General features: G+C 38.3%; 1 protein-coding gene across 2 annotated transcripts in view; it reads left to right on the top strand.

Moving 5' to 3' along the window:
- Positions 1-16,443, top strand: part of LOC104609851 (pleckstrin homology (PH) domain-containing protein) — a 165,833-nt gene that overhangs the window by 56,817 nt on the left and 92,573 nt on the right. For both annotated transcript variants that reach the window (XM_010276250.3, XM_088895911.1), the window contains exon 34: positions 4,651-4,754. In XM_010276250.3, the coding sequence (XP_010274552.1) occupies positions 4,651-4,754 (104 nt within the window). The remainder of the gene's footprint in view (positions 1-4,650; positions 4,755-16,443) is intronic.

Here is a 16,443-nt window from a genome sequence, read left to right as displayed (position 1 = left end):
TCTGGACAGGAGAGTAACTGAGTAAGACGCATTTAACTAATTTAGGATCAAACGTATGCCGAGAAGAGGACTCATATCATGAACAAAACAAACACAACCAAAGATTTTAAGGGGGAGATTGAAAAAGGTTCGTTAGGAAAGAGAAGTTGATTAGGAGATTGAAGATTAAGGGTCCTTGAAGGAAGTTTGTTGATGAGATACACAGATGTCTCAATAGCATTACCCCAGAAACAGGTGGGAACATGAGTCTGGAACAATAAACCTCGAGCAACTTCAACCACATGCCTATTCTTCCTTTCAGCTACCCCATTTTATTGTGGAGTATGACTACATGAACTCTGGTGAATAATGCCCCCATCTTCATGAAATCTATGCAAATGATGTTCAAAATATTCCTTGGCATTGTCAGATCTTATTATCTTAACTCTTTTCTCAAACTGTGTCTCTACCATATTCATGAAGTTTTGAACCACCATAAGAACTTCATCTCAACTTTTCATCAAGTAGGGCCATGTATACTGACTGTAGTCATCAATGAAGAGGATGAAGTATTTATACCCACCCATGTAAGGGATAGCATATGGGCTCCAAACATCAGTGTGAATAAAATGAAAAGCAACATTACTTCTTTTACTACTCGCAAAATATGTGGTTCTACATTGTTTTGATAGATGACAAACTTCACATTCAAAGTTCAACTTTGACACTAAGTCAAATAAGTTTGGAAACACAAGTTTTATAGAATTGAAAGACATATGACCAAAACGACAATGCCATAATTTCAAAAGACTCATTTTTTCATTTGAACAAGACTCAATTTGGCTTGATAATCTATGCTCTAAAGGTCCATCAAAGAGGTAGACTCAATTAGCTTCATGCCCACTTCCGATCATCTTCCCTGTGTTTAGGTCTTGAAAAACACAATGGGTAGGAAAAAAGGTTACTGAGCAATTATGGGATTTTGTAAGAGAACTAATAAACAACAAACTTTTATGTAATTGGAGCACATGAAGAACCGATTCAAGAGAAAGGCTATGAGTGAGTTTGACTTCACCCAGACCCGAAACAGGGGTCTGAGATCCATCAACAACAGTAATCTTGCCCTTCCATGAGGTTAACTTATATGAGGTAAAAGGTGAAGGCATACCGTTCATATGGGCATTGGCCCCGGAGTCTACAATCCAAGGACTAAAAGATGTGGAACAAGCAAGTGCAGTACTTGTCTTGGCAATATGAACTAGATGGATCACTAAGTCCAGAACCAGATGAGGAGGATGTACCACCCTTTTCCAGCTATAGCAGTATATTATTGAGTCTGTCCATTGCATCAAAGGAGTCAGGAACATCAGATTTGGATGTTTTGCTATTTTATGCTTGAAAATCTACTAAAAATCTTCTAATATCAGGGCGAATTAAACTATATATGATTCATGTATTGCCACTGACACCTATACGAATTGTTGACGTCAACTGGCGGCGATCTAACGTCAGCAGCTCATCTTGTGAAAGAGAGTCAGCAAGAAAGGTATTCCCAAGTGCCTTTACCCGCTCTGATACCAATTTGGAAACTAGTGTTGTAAATCTAGGGTTTGTATGAGAAAGAAAGAAAGAAAGAGAGAAAGGAGAAGAAGAGGAATGTGTCGAGTAGTGTGCTTTTTTTGTTATTGTTCACACCCTCAAAAGACACTTTATATTTTGAAACAAGAAATTACAAAGAGACCCCTCTACTTGGGCACCCAAATACAAAAAGAGTACAAAGGGAAGAGGTAAAGATTAAAAACACCCTTGCCTAAACGTTCTCAACAATAACTATATATTAACACTGCATTTGGCATTCCTTATTTGAAGGATTTATCTCCTTTTTGCAATTAAAAACTCAATGTTCATAGAGGCTTTTTAACAGTAAAAGGGAAAGATAAGTCCTTAAAATAAGGAATGCCAAATGCAGCCTAAGACAAAGTAGATCAGAATGGATGATGTTGTGCAATTTTGAGGTAGGAGGAAGATCATCCTGAAAAAAAAAAAAAAAAACCTTTGACGGAATGAAAGGAGTGAATTTGTACAGGGTTTGCTAGAAGCATGGAGAGATGAGGGTTCAATGGCTTGGAGAAGCAGAGTATAGCAATCTAGACAATTTTAGGAGGGATTGGAGGGCAATCCTAGACAACTAAGAAGTAGAAGAAAAAGGTTTACAAGTTGAACCAAGAAGGAATCAAGATGAGAACAAGGGATAACTGAAAAGAAAAAAAAAACACTTCTTTTCAGGTAAAGAGGAAGAGAAGCATGCTAATGTTAGTTGTATGCCCTAAAACCAATTGTGTGACATTGTAGAGGGCCAATTTTGTACCATTCACATTTATTAATAAATGGGCATTTATGTCATTCATATTTGCAACCTTTAGTTTCATATGAATAGCACATAGTTTCTTTGTTAAGCAAACATATTCCTAAGCATGTTAGAACTTTTGAGATATGTTTTAACTAACACAAAGATCCTAAAATGGTTCCTGGTCATAGGACTATCAAGAGGGCTTCAATAGTCCAGATAGACTAGCACATATTATGCTTTCCTTATGGGGTAATGAATCTCAAGTCACTTATGTAGATACACTAAAGCAAATTTGCAGGTGCCTGTTTATAGGTTCACTAAACATGACCTATAATAGAATAGTTACATGGAGTCATTGGTCAATAATTGTTCTATCTCCTATTCATACAGATAATCCTCAAAACTGAGGCATCATGGATATCTTGTGCATGGGGCATTATGGTTTGATGGTGCAAATACTTATGTCCTAACCAAGGGATTTAAGTATGCACATATTTGGTATAGTTTCTCATACATGGAGGTATGTGAATGAATGGCGCAGAAATCTGTCACTCTTTATGAGGACAGAGAATGCCCTATGTGATTGAAGTTGATGAGACTTAGACCTTGGCCAAGGCAAGATGGCATAGGAAAAGAGTTCCAACTATCACCATATGAGTCATCATCAATTAAGTGGGACATATGAATGAGCCAGTAGGGTTCATCTTGTTCACCATGACCCTTTGCTCTCTCAAGACATTGTATGTTAGAAGGATTCGACTGTACGGAAACTGGAGGTGCAAAGGTTCAAACTGCTAAATTCAAGCTATTAGAGTAGCCGTGACATACGACTAGGTGTCACTTATGGTTTGTGGAACCCTTGTGAATAATGGTTGATTATTCACATTCAAGGGAGAAATAGAAGAGTTTTAGTTCAATTCAGCTAGAAGGGGTTCTATCTCGAAGGAGTTTGGCGTCATTTGCCACTGCCTGATAGTGTTGATCCTAAGAGGTCACACACATTAAGGGACAAAATGCAGACAAAGTATGGAGGAGGGTGTGCTCACTAAGAGGGGTCTTAGTAGAGGGACCTAATTGTAATAATTCGGGACCTGATTGTAGTTAGGAAGATTTATTGGATAAATCCTTTCCTAACTAGAAAAGGAGTGAAAACTACATAAGATATAGAAGGGGGCTTCCCTATGGTTACAAAATACACTCTACCTGCTAAACCCTAGCTACCAAAAGATTGCTAGCACAATCTTGGAGCCACCCAACCCTCTTTCTCCCTCTCCTCTTCTATTGGATCATGATCTACATAGAGAATTGGGAACTTTGACTGTTGCTGCTTCATGCGGATCAATCTTGGAGACCAAACACTTGTGTGGTTGCAGTTGAGATCAAATTTCTGAGGATCTGCTTCATCAAATTGAATCTGCATAATGGGTATGCAGTTTTGTGTCACAATTAGGGTTTTGTGCACCACCATGGGCTTGATCTTGGAACTTTAATTTTTAGTTTCTGCTTCATCAAGATAACAAGGATCCACTAGAATCTTCCAAATAATTTATCACTTATTCAGAAACCGAATTAAGAAGGGACTCTTTATGTGGTAAAGAACATACCGGTAGATTGTACAGGAAGGCAGGTTGGATCTTCATTTTGAAGGAAATCTATTACAACATCACCAATTGTTGTGATACCAAAGGTGAGTAATCCCGAGACCTCAAATGAGTTAACACCGATCAGTCTTTGCAATTGTTTAAAATTTTTACAGAAACTCTTAAGCAACAGAATGGGAAATTTTCTTTCTCAACTCATCTCAAAGGAGTAAAGGGCATTTGTAGAAGGGTGTAATATCTAAGACAGTTCTGTTTTGTTGAAGAAATGATATTGGGTATTTGGAAGAAATGCAAAGGCTTTAAATTAAACTAGACATATGTTTCTACCTTGCTCTTTGCCTTCTTTGTTTTAAATAAAATTTAGGGAGAATGACCGATACCCCCAGTGTCAGAATTTGTAGGTTCAATGTACAGTCGGGGTAGGTGCCAGCTCGAAATTGATGCCAATTCACGGGCGGGCGTGGGTGCATAGAGTGTGGGTATTGGTCCATTTGAATGTTTATAGCCCTGCAGTGTAAATTAGAAATCTGCATTGGGCAAATCCGTACTTTTCTGTAAAATTTATAGCAACTTCTGGAGTTTTGAATCCAAGGAGCCAGGATATGATGCCCTTATGGGAGAAGTTGGTGCAATGATGTTTTGATTCATAGTTATTTTATATTTGTTGTAGTATTACAGTCATTTCTTGTTTAACAGTCGCAATGGTAAACTTCTATGCAGGCTATTGGTCCAGAACTTACATTTTATGACACATCAAAAGATGTTAGTGAATCATTAACACTCTCAAACAAATTTCTACATGCACAGTTGGATGCATTCTGCAGGTCATTTTCTCTTTAATTGTGTTTGCCTTCGATGAAAATCATGATGTCTTAGTGTTACCTTGTTTGCTGCAGGTCATTTTCTCTTTAATTGATTTTACTTCATGCCTTTATTGCTTCATTTGCTTGATATAATTGCATATTTTTGATTTACATAGTTTTTTTAAAGAGCCAATTTATCTATTCGACACTTACATTTTTTTATTTATTTACGTTTGTGGGGATAAGTCAAGAACATTACTAATTGCCAACTGATTGATGAATCAATCGAGGTTACTAATTGCCAACTGATTGATGAATCAATCGAGGGTATACCAATTATTTCATTAACTAGTTGGTTGTAATGTAAGACAATTAAGAGTACAAACTTGTTACATGTTCCTAATCTGGTGGCATAGGACAACTCAACAGTCAAGGATCTTTGGTTGGGTGCCTAACCTGAACACCATGACTTATCAAACAAGGCTTAAAGTGTTTGTTTTAGTAGAAATGTTTTTTTGGTAGTAAATAAAAAAGAAAAATTATTAATAGAAGAAAGTACATTAGGAGTTACTTTAAAAACTTTAAAATGGTGATGAGATGTCACAGAAACAAAAGTAAAAGTGCAACCAAACTTATACTTGTACATTAAATTATTATAATAAATGATATTCCTACATTTCCCACCCAATTCAAGTGATACCCAAAAGTTAACTCCAAATGATTCTCTTGGGATGCCTCTGAATTCTGTAAGTATTAGCACCCAGTCCAGCAACTTTGAGCCAACCCTCAAGCATGCCTTCATCCTATTATTTGCTTTTCCTTAGAATATTCTTCTGTTTTTTTCTATCTAAAGTTCCCAGCAAACAGCAAAAGGAATGCAACTACAGAAAATTTTAGCCTTCTTACTTCCTTGTACTGGTGGCCAGCAAGTAAAGATCTCTTTAGATGAACTTGGAGCCCACATCATTATGTCAAAAAGATGGAAGAAGACATTCCACATGAATTGTGAGAAACTGCATCTGTAGTTAAGATGAAACACAACCTCTTCTTTTTGTTAGGTTGAAGGTTTTTATGTATTGATGGTTCGGCTGATAAGAGTTCTTATTAGCCTGTATTTGAGTTTAAGTTGTTATGTACTGAGTCTGTGTTAATGGGCCTAAGTTTGTTTAGTGTTTTAAGTTGTTTGGGTGTCCCATCACTAATCAGGGGCATTCCAGTCATTTCCTGTAACATTGTACTGTGCCTCTAATATAAATAATAGTACTGTCGACTGGGTCATTCAGTTCGACATTCTCAGCATCTCTGTCTTCTCCTCTCTTCTACTGCTTCGGCTACAGCATTTCAGCTTTCACTTTTGATTCACAAGGAACAGACCTGCTAGCCAGCTGCATTCCTTTTATTTTGATGTGATTTTGAGTATGCTATCCAAAGAAGCCAACCAGGTGTAAGTCTCCGTTCTTGGAGGTATAAGGTGGTATTTGATTGCTCTGAATCAGGTTTGAAATCTGAAAAAACTTTCTTTTCAGAGGTTGGGTCCTGTTTGTGTTAGCTAACATCTGAACTAAATCTCTGAAAATTAATAAAAGGTCAGATTTGTAAGCGGCGGAGGCTCAAGCATAGAATGGTTTCAGATGTGTTTTAAATGGCTCATAATGACTAAAATGCCCTCCTTTTTAATATGATAGAGGTTTTGAAAAACAAAAAAGCATATTTTTGCTTTTTTAGGCTTTAGATGGTTAAAAAGAGCTTCTTTTGCTTTTCAGATTTCAGATTTATCAAATGTCAGATACGAGAAAGGATGCTTTGGTAATGAATAGATTGTTTCAAGATGGATTTTTTCTCCACTTAGAGTAAATTCTTGGCTCTAAAAATTATTATAATAGTACCCACTGTATACATTTTTGTTATATTATTATTTTATTAGGTTTTATTTAATATACAAGTTGTGATTTAAATGTGAATATGCTTCTTATTCAAAAAAAAAAAAAAAAACTCCAATAGGTGATTGTAGTGGTATAGTGGACCAGACCTGATATTCTTTATGTGTGGTCCCATAAGTTCAGTCTTTTTATTCTTTTTATTTCTTATTTATGCTTGCTTTCTTGTACTGTTATAGGTTGCAGGGCATTTTTGTCCTTTTACCTAATGTTATGTTAAACATATAAATAACACTGCCTTGGGCGGCAGTAAGTGATTTTCGCCCATTCCTCTCTTGCTCTTGCTCTATTCTCCTTTTTCTCTTCTCTTCTTCTCTCTTCTTCTTCCTATTGATTTCTGTTTTCTCTTCTACCTAGAAGTTCTGCTAACAGCAGTAACTTCAAGTTGGTATCAGAGCAGGTTTGGGTCTGCTCGTTAATCTCACGTAGGCTCTTCCCAGCCGGCTACATGAGATTTTAATAGGGCTGGAGTTTTAGTTCTGTTCGTGGCCTGATTCTTGGAGATTGGTGGAGTTTGAAACCTTGCCTAGGACGTTTCTGTTCTTGGAGTTTGCCCAGCAGTCAGGAAGAATCAGAGAAATTTTTTTTTGAGGTGAGATTTAGGGTTTAAATCTCAGATTGAAGGTGCCGCCCAGAAATTTCTGGGTAGTTTTTTAATTCTCCAGAATTTTATAACTGAAAGTAGGTTTTTCTGAAACCTTTGAGGGGTTCGGATACTTTTTGCAGTTTACTGGCGGCTATTCTTTTCTGAAAATTTCTGGACCAGGTAGTTGCTTGTCCTCTATTCTCTCATTTTTTTATTCAAAAGGGAGCCGAGTGTGTTCTTGTACTTTTTTGTGTTGGACTCAGCATGGTGTTCTTTGGGGGTGAACAGAAACCTGCTGGAGAGGGTTCTGAAAGGGCTGTTAGTATGACTGATAACAACCCTTTTCAGATTACCACAATCAGGTTTGATGGTTCTAACTGTTTGGAGTGGGCTCAATCTGCCATGATGGCAATTGGAGGAAGGGGAAAGTTAGGCTATGTGACTGGAGACACTAAGGAACCAACCAAGGATGACCCTTCCTATGCCAATTGGGTTCAAGAAAATTATCTTGTAATGACATGGTTGTGCAACTCGATGCAGCCCCATATTAGTAGAAATTACCTTTGGGTAAAGACAGCCAAGGATATTTGGGACAATATGAAAGAGACTTATTCCTAGCCATTTGATGTGGCTATGGCTTATGATTTGAAAATTGAAGTAAACAATATGAAGCAGGGGGAGAGACCCGTATCAATTTATTACTCTACTCTAAAATCCCTATGGCACGAGATAGATCATCTTGAAACAATTGAGTAGGATAGTAATAAGGATGCAACAACCTTTAACAAGTTGGTACAGTCCGAGAATTCATCTGAGTGGGTGATCATAGTGACAGGATCAGCCCCTTTGTCGGACAAAGTGAATGATCGGGGATGCACTCTCTCTGATGGAAACCAAAATTGCCGGCAGTTGATTTCAACCGTTGAAATTTGTTTTGCAAAATATATATTTATATAGAGATATACATATATATATATATTATGGTTTCAAAATGTTTGCAAAAGGTTTTAATTCCCGGGATCTATGTGAGTAGAGAGTGCAGCACTGTACCTTGCAGCCGAGGAAGAGGTCCTCTCTTGTCGGGCAGTGATTGATCATTATGGGCTGAGAGGTTAAGTGTAAGACCATTGAGGGTAATACCTGATGGGCTAATCTTGCATCTACCCACAGTCCTTGGGTTTTTATAAGGTGGCTTGACCCAATGACCATTTAGTGTAAATGTTGGGCCCATTAAGAGCCCATGGTGATGGACTCAGGGGTTCACTGTCTCCTACAGTGAATTCGGCCAGGCCTTGTAACAGAGGCTGGGCTGAACCCATGTGGCTGATGTGTAGATCAATGTTTGGGCCCCACGCCATACAAGGATAACCAACTGGGCAGCAGCTAGGAGGCTAAGTAAGCAGATGGACTTAATGGGCCTAAAGCCTAATTCGAACTGGCTTAATGAGATTAATTAAAAGAGGGTGGTTCTGGGATTTAGATCAGCAGATAGGATAAGGGATTATCCCTATCGACTCAAAGAGTCCAGATCCAAATAAAGATTTGGATCAGGAAACTCCTAATTAGATTAGGAAGGCTGATATTCATCTGTAGATAAGATAAGGGATTATCCTTATCTCTTAAAGAGAATCCAGATCCAAATAAAATATTTGGATTAGGAAAACTCCTAATGGGATTAGGAGAACCTCTCTTTAAGGCTATAAATAGAGGAGCAGGGCGAACCTCCAGATCATCTAACAGAAATCATCTGAGTGACTACTGATTTCCAGAGAGAGATAACACAGTTTGACTGCACTGTCTCCTTCTCTCCTGCTCTTGCCGCCATACCAGTTCGATCTCCACCTGTGGGAGCGATCAAGAAGAGTTCTTGATATTACCTTTTGGTAGAAAAGGTAATTTGAAGTCGTGCTCACTAGCCCTCCATCAGATTCTTGCTGAAGAATTCGGTTCTTGCTGAAGAACCATCCTACTGATTCTGCTTCATCGTGCACCGTGTCATCTTTGGCGGAATAAGTATTTGATTCTTTCCTTGGGCATAAACACCTTCATTGGAGGTTATTACTACTTCGTATCAGGTATATCCCTCCACTCCCTTTTGGTTTCAGATCTGGTCTGGTTTGGGTTCAAGATTGATCATTGAAAATGCAATTTTTTAAAATAGGAAATGCGATTCCCACATGGGAGAGAGAAATTTTTTGAAATTTCGCCCAACCTTCCTGCAGGGTTTGGCCATCCATATGATGGATCTCTCATCCCTTCAGTAGCAAGAAGCAAAATGTTGTTGCCCGTTCAAGTGCTGAGGCGGAATACAGGTGCATGGCCCATGGTGTGGCTGAAGTGTTATGGCTGAGATCTCTTCTTGAGGAACTAGGGATTGAGTATGAGAAACCATTGAGGTTGTATTGTGATAACCAAGCGGCTATCAATATTGCTCATAACCCCATCCAGCATGACAGAACTAAACATATTGAGGTTGTGAATGATGAATATCTATTCCCAACTTGAGTGGGAGTGTAGTGATACAGTGGACCAGACCTGATATTTTTTATGTGTGCTCCCATAAGTTCAGTCTTTTTATTTCTTATTTATGCTTGCTTTCTTGTGCTGTTATAGGTAGCAGGGCATTTTTGTCCTATTACCTAATGTTATGTTAAACATATAAATAACACTACCTTGGGCGGCAGTAAGTGATTTTCGCCCATTCCTCTCTTGCCCTTCCTCTATTCTCTTTTCTCTTCTTCTACCTCCTTTTTCTCTTCTCTTCTTCTCTCTTCTTCTTCCTATTGATTTCTGTTTTCTCTTCTACCTAGAAGTTCTGCTAACAACAGTAACTTCAAGTGTGATAAAATGAGGGAAAGAGACTAAGATGGTTTGGGCACATGCAAGGAGGACAATCTACAACACCAATAAAAAGCTATCTGTTAAACTGGTGGGGCTAGAAGAGCTAGGGGCAGACCAAAAATGACATAGGCTGAAGTAGTGAGAAATGATTTACGGGCCCATAATATAACTACAGATATGGCATTGAACAGAACTTAATGTTGGAACAGATTTCGTGCAGACAACGCTGGATAATTGGTATAAGGGTTAGATGATGATGATGACATATGAGTTTAAAATATTAAAACATTAACTATGATTTATTAAATTATGTTTAATTAAAAATATTTCATGAAGGAAACTAATAATATAAAAGTCATCCATAAAGTTAAACCGAAAATATATTGGGTTTTGTAATCATTCATGGAGAGAGAGAGACGAGAGAGAGAAAGAGAAGAGAAGAGAAGAGAGAAAAGAGGAGAAGAGGAAGATATGATTGAGAGACACAAACAAAAAACTATTCTGGCTGCCGCCAATTTAGTTATTTATATTAACTTATGTGGCGAAATATATAGGGAGAGAAGAAGAAAATTTTCTTTGTTTTTCATGAAAACATATTGAGCATACAACTTAAATAAGAAAAGATAGGAAAGAAAAACACCTAGAATCTCTCTTAATCAGGGATTGACTAAATCTTTCCCTTAATCCTAGGATATGACTTTCCTAAATTTATTCAAATCTCTTAACCAATCAAATCATATATTTCTTAATTTGCCGCAAATCCTATCTTTCTTAATTTGCTGATACTCCCCCTCAAGTTGGTGCAAAGATATCTATCATGCCCAACTTGCTAACTTGAAGTTCAAATGGCTGTCTCAACAAGCCCTTAGTCAAAACATCTGCAACTTGCTGCGTGGTTGGAACAAACGGAGTGTAGATTATTCCTTCTTCAAGCTTCTCCTTTATAAAGTGTCTGTCAATCTCAACATGTTTAGTCCTGTCTTGTAGAACCGGATTATGAGCAATGATGATAGTTGCCTTGTTATCACAATACAGTTTCATAGGAAAACTCATTGGTCTCTTAAGATCTGCTAGCACCTTCTTTAGCCAAAGAACCTCACACACTCCTTGAGCCATTGATATGAATTCAGCCTCAGCACTACTTCTAACAACTATACTTTGCTTCTTGCTTCTCCAAGTAACTAAATTGCCCGAAAGAAATGTGCAGTACCCCGAAGTTCACCTTCTATCAGTGATCGAGCCTGCCCAGTCCGCATCTGTATACACCTCAACCCCTCTCTTCTAATTTTTCTTGAAGAAGAGTCCTTTTCCTGATGTGCCTTTTAGATACTTAAGAATTCGATACACAGCTTCAAGATGTTCTTCGTACGGGGAGTGCATAAATTGACTCACCATGCTCACAGTGAAGGCAATATCAGGACGAGTATGTGACAAGTAAATCAATCTTCCTACCAGCCTTTGGTATCTACTCGTATTTACTGGAACCTCATCTTTAACTTTTCCAAGTTTAGCATTAACTTCTATCGGAGTGTCTGAAGGTTTGCATCCACTCATTCCAGTTTCTTTCAAGAGATCTAGAATATATTTTCGTTGCTAAACCACAATGCCCTTCTTTGATCTTGCCACTTCCATTCCAAGAAAGTACCTTAGTTGGCCTAAGTCTTTAATCTCGACTTCCTTGGCTAAGTTCTGCTTTAGTCTACTCATCTCTTCAATATCATCTCCAGTCAAGATTATGTCATCAACATAGACAATCAGAACCGAAACCTTGTCTTTGATGGATCTTTTTGTAAAAAGAGTATGATCAGATTGTCCTTGACTATATCCTTGACTTTTAACGAACCTTGTGAATCTTTCAAACCAGGCTCTGGGAGACTGTTTAAGTCCATATAGAGACTTTTTTAGCTTGCAGACCTTAGTTCCAAACTTCTTAGTGAAACCAGATGGAGGCTCCATATATACTTCTTCTTCCAAGTCTCCATTCAAAAAGGCATTCTTCACATCCAACTGATTCAGTGGCCAGTTAAGATTAGCTGCAACAGATAAGAGTACTCGAACTGTATTTAGCTTCGCCACTGGAGAAAAGGTCTCAGAGTAGTCCACTCCATATGTCTGAGTAAAGCCTTTAGCTACTAGGCGAGCCTTGTATCTCTCCAAGGATCCATCTGAGTTGTACTTTAGAGTGAACACCCATTTACAACCACCAACTGTCTTTCCATCCGGCAGATCCACTTTCTCCCAAGTAGCATTCTTTTCCAAAGCTCTCATCTCCTCAAAAACAGCTTCTTTCCACTCAGGAACATTTAGAGCCTCCTGGATATTGTTAGGAATGGATACACTAGACACTTGTGAAATAAAGGCACAATATGAAGGTGAAATATTTTTGTAAGATACAAAATTTGACAGAGGATGTTTTGTACAAGACCTAACACCTTTCCTAAGAGCAATGGGAAGATCAATCTGACTGGAAGAATTAGAATTACCTGGAGGAATATTTTCAGGAATTTTTGGAGAATTATCATGAATTTCATGATCCAACCTCAGATTAGATTCTTGTTGATGCTGCGGAATAGTGCCTCTCCTTTTCTGTGCTAGATATTCCCTTGAATATACAAGGCCTTTATACTATTTTGCATGCATCTCTGTTGTTTCAGCTTTTTCATTTTGAGATGGCATCACCAAAGGTTGTTCATTTTCTACCTCACTTTCTTTCGGTGACTAGTTGTGAGGAACATCATTATGGACAAATTCAAACATTAAATCAGAACCATCTAAAAAACCATCTTCACTAGTGTTGCTCTCCCCCTGAAGATGGGAGTTACTGTAGTACGAGGTTCCTTCAAAGAATGTGACATCCATAGTCACAAACATCCTTTTCAAAACTGGATCAAAGCATTTGTAACCTCTCTGATTAGTGGGATAGCCTACAAAAATACATTTATGTGCTTTTGGATCAAGTTTTGAACATTTAGGATCATGGTTATGAACAAAGGCCACACTTCCAAAAATTTTTAAGGGAATGTGTCACTAGCCGAGAGTTTGGAAAACAGTCAATGAAAACTTGTATGGGTGTTTTAAAATCCAAAATTTGTGTAGGCAGTCTGCTAATCAAATAAGTGGCTGTTAAAACTACTTCTCCCCAAAGATACTTAGGAACCTTAGTTTTAAAACTTAGAGCTCTAACAACTTCAAGGAGATGTTTGTTTTTCCTTTCAGCCACCCCATTTTGTTGAGGTGTATTATTACACGAACTTTGGTGTACAATTCCTTTCTTAGCAAAAAAATTCCCTAACACATTGTTAAAAAATTCCTTTCCATTATCACTTCAAAAAATTTTAATTTGAGTCTGAAATTGTATTTGAACCATGTTATAGAAATTTTTGAACACAGTTTCAGCATCAGATTTCTCTTTTAAAAGGAAAACGCAAGTGACCTTAGTATGATCATCAATAAAAGTAATGAACCAATGTTTTCCAGAAAGAGTTGTTACTCTAGAAGGACCCCAAACATCACTGTGAATCATGGTAAATGGTTTTGATTGTTTATATGGTTGAGAATGAAAAACAACACGATGATGTTTTGCTAATTCACAAGATTCACACTTGAAAACTGAATGATTTTTATTCATGAATAACTTGGGAAATAGATGCTTTAAATATTGAAAGCAAGGATGTCCTAATCGATAATGCCATAACAAAACTTCACTGTCACTAGAAACAGAGATAGAACTGAAACAAGTCTGTCGGTCTTGCCTTCCAAAGGTTGATCCTTTATTAAAGAGGTAGAGACCACCATCCTGTTTAGCACTTCCAAAGGTTGATCCTTTATTAAAGAGGTAGAGACCACCATCCTGACAGATAAGAGATTGTATGATAGGTTAGGAACATGCAGAACATCTTTGAGGTTTAAAGAAGGAGAAATAGATACAGTTCCTTTCCCAGCAACAGTAGAAAAGGAACCATTTGCAATCTTAACCTTTTGATTCCCTGCACAGGGTGTATATGAAGAAAAGAATTGCGAGGTGCCGGTCATATGATCAGTGGCACCTGAATCTAATATCCAGGAGCCATTAGATTTGGTACAAGCAATGGCTGCAGTGAAAAAATTACCTGACTGAGCTAGAGAACAGGATGGGTTAGAATTTCTTAACGATTGAGATTGAAACATTTTATATAAGTGCTCTATTTGTTCCTTTGTGAAAGGAAGAGACTCCGAGGGTGATTGCTGCCCTGGATCCGAGTTGCTTACTTGAAGTGTGCGGACATCTCCCCTTGACTTGTTGTCGCTACCTGATTTTTTCTTCCAACCTACCGGTTTCCCGTGCAGCTTCCAGCAGGTTTCCCGAGTATGCCATGGCTTTCTACAATGATCACACCAAGGCCTCTGCTTTCCTCCTCGTTTATCTCCGTCTAAGTCTGCACCTCGGGCCACAAGAGCAGACCCTTCATTCTCTGTTTTTGTTTCACTAACATTCTTCAACATCACTTGCCGCCGTGCTTCTTCTCTACACACTTCTGAAAAAACCTCTCTTATAGTAGGCAAGGGCTTTTGCCTACGTCCCCGAACCTCATCGAGTTCTTTGTTCAAACCAGCCAAGAAGACAAAAACCCGGCCTCTTTCTATCTTCTTTTAGTATCGAGCACTGTCACTCGGACTTTCCCATTCTTCTTCAAATAAATCTAACTCCTGCCAAACAACCATCATCTCATTATAAGAAGCTGTTACTTCATGTTCACCTTGCTGCATCTTCCACATTCGGGTGTTCAATTCGAACAGTTGTGAATGATTGTCCAAATCTGAATAGGTTTCCCTAACAGCTTCCCACACATCGCGAGCCGTCGACAGAAACATGAATGGTGGTTTTCCAACCACCGGATCCATAGAGTTGATCAACCAGGCGGTAACCATCGAATTTTCAGAATGCCACTGCCTGTACTTTGGATCATCAGTGGCTGGCGGTTTCATTTCGCCGTTCAAATAGCCGAGTTTCCCTTCGCCGTCGATCACCAACCGCATGGACTAAGACCACTCAAGATAATTTTTTCCATTCAATTTGTGAATGGTAATTTGAAGGGAATTCTCAAAAAGAGAAATAGCCGTTGACTGAATACCTCCCTCCGAAGACGTCATACCACTAGTAGCGTCCGAAGATGTTGAACCAGAGCCAACCATGGCGGCCTTAAAATTCATGATCGAACCTAAGGCTCTGATACCATGTGGCGAAATATATAGGGAGAGAAGAAGAAAATTCTTTGTTTTCCAAGAAAACATATTGAGCATACAACTTAAATAAGAAAAGATAGGAAAGACAAACCCCTAGAATTTCTCTTAATTAGGGATTGACTAAATCTTTCCCTTAATCCTAGGATATGACTTTCCTAAATTTATTCAAATCTCTTGATCAATCAAATCATATATTTCTTAATTTGCCGCAAATCCTATCTTTCTTAATTTACTGACAAAATATAAAAGGAATGGAAGATTACAAGTATGCCCCTGGTGGCACTCCCTAGTAACAAACTAATAAAAAAGAATGAAACTAACTGGCTGACAGCATCTTAGGCTGACAGCACACTAACAACAACTGTAAAATAACAATTAAATAATCCTCACAATACTCCCCCTCAAGTTGGGCTGAATATGTCTATCATGCCCAGCTTGTCACATAACTCATTGTGCCGCGAGTATGGAAGTCCTTTTGTGAGGACATCAGCGAGTTGTTCCTTGGAGTTGACACAAGGGATGCAAATTTCTCTTTTTTTCCAATTTTTCCCTTATGAAGTGTTTGTCCACCTCAATGTGCTTGGTCCTCTCATGTAGGATAGGGTTGCTGGCGATGTTTATGGCTGCCTTGTTGTCACAGTAAAGAGACATAGGATTATGAACAAGGACTCCAAGCTCCCCTAGAAGATTTTTTAGCCAAAGGACTTCAGTCATCCCATGTGCCATAACTCTATATTCAGCTTCAGCACTTGACCTTGCTACCACACTTTGTTTCTTGCTTTTCCAGGTCACTAGGTTTCCTCCCACAAATGTGCAATACCCACGTGTGGACTTTCTATCATCCACAACACCTGCCCAATTAGCAATTGTAAAGACTTCCACCTTTAGGTGATTATGTTTACTGAATAGTAGACTTGTTCCGGGATACTTTTTTAAGTATCTAAGAACTCTCTCTGCTGCCTCAATGTGTGGTTTCTTAGGAGAGTGCATGAATTGGCTTAGAACCCCAACTGAATAGGTAATGTCTGGACAGGTCATGGACAAATAAATCATCTTTCCCACTAACCTTTGGAACTGTTTCACATCTTTCAGAGGTTCACCATCACAGTCACCCAACTTGTGA

The sequence above is a fragment of the Nelumbo nucifera genome, chromosome 1 (genome assembly GCF_055504915.1).
Source record: "Nelumbo nucifera cultivar China Antique chromosome 1, China Antique-T2T, whole genome shotgun sequence".
Taxonomy (NCBI): domain Eukaryota; kingdom Viridiplantae; phylum Streptophyta; class Magnoliopsida; order Proteales; family Nelumbonaceae; genus Nelumbo; species Nelumbo nucifera.
This window is presented reverse-complemented; position numbering and strand designations above follow the sequence as displayed.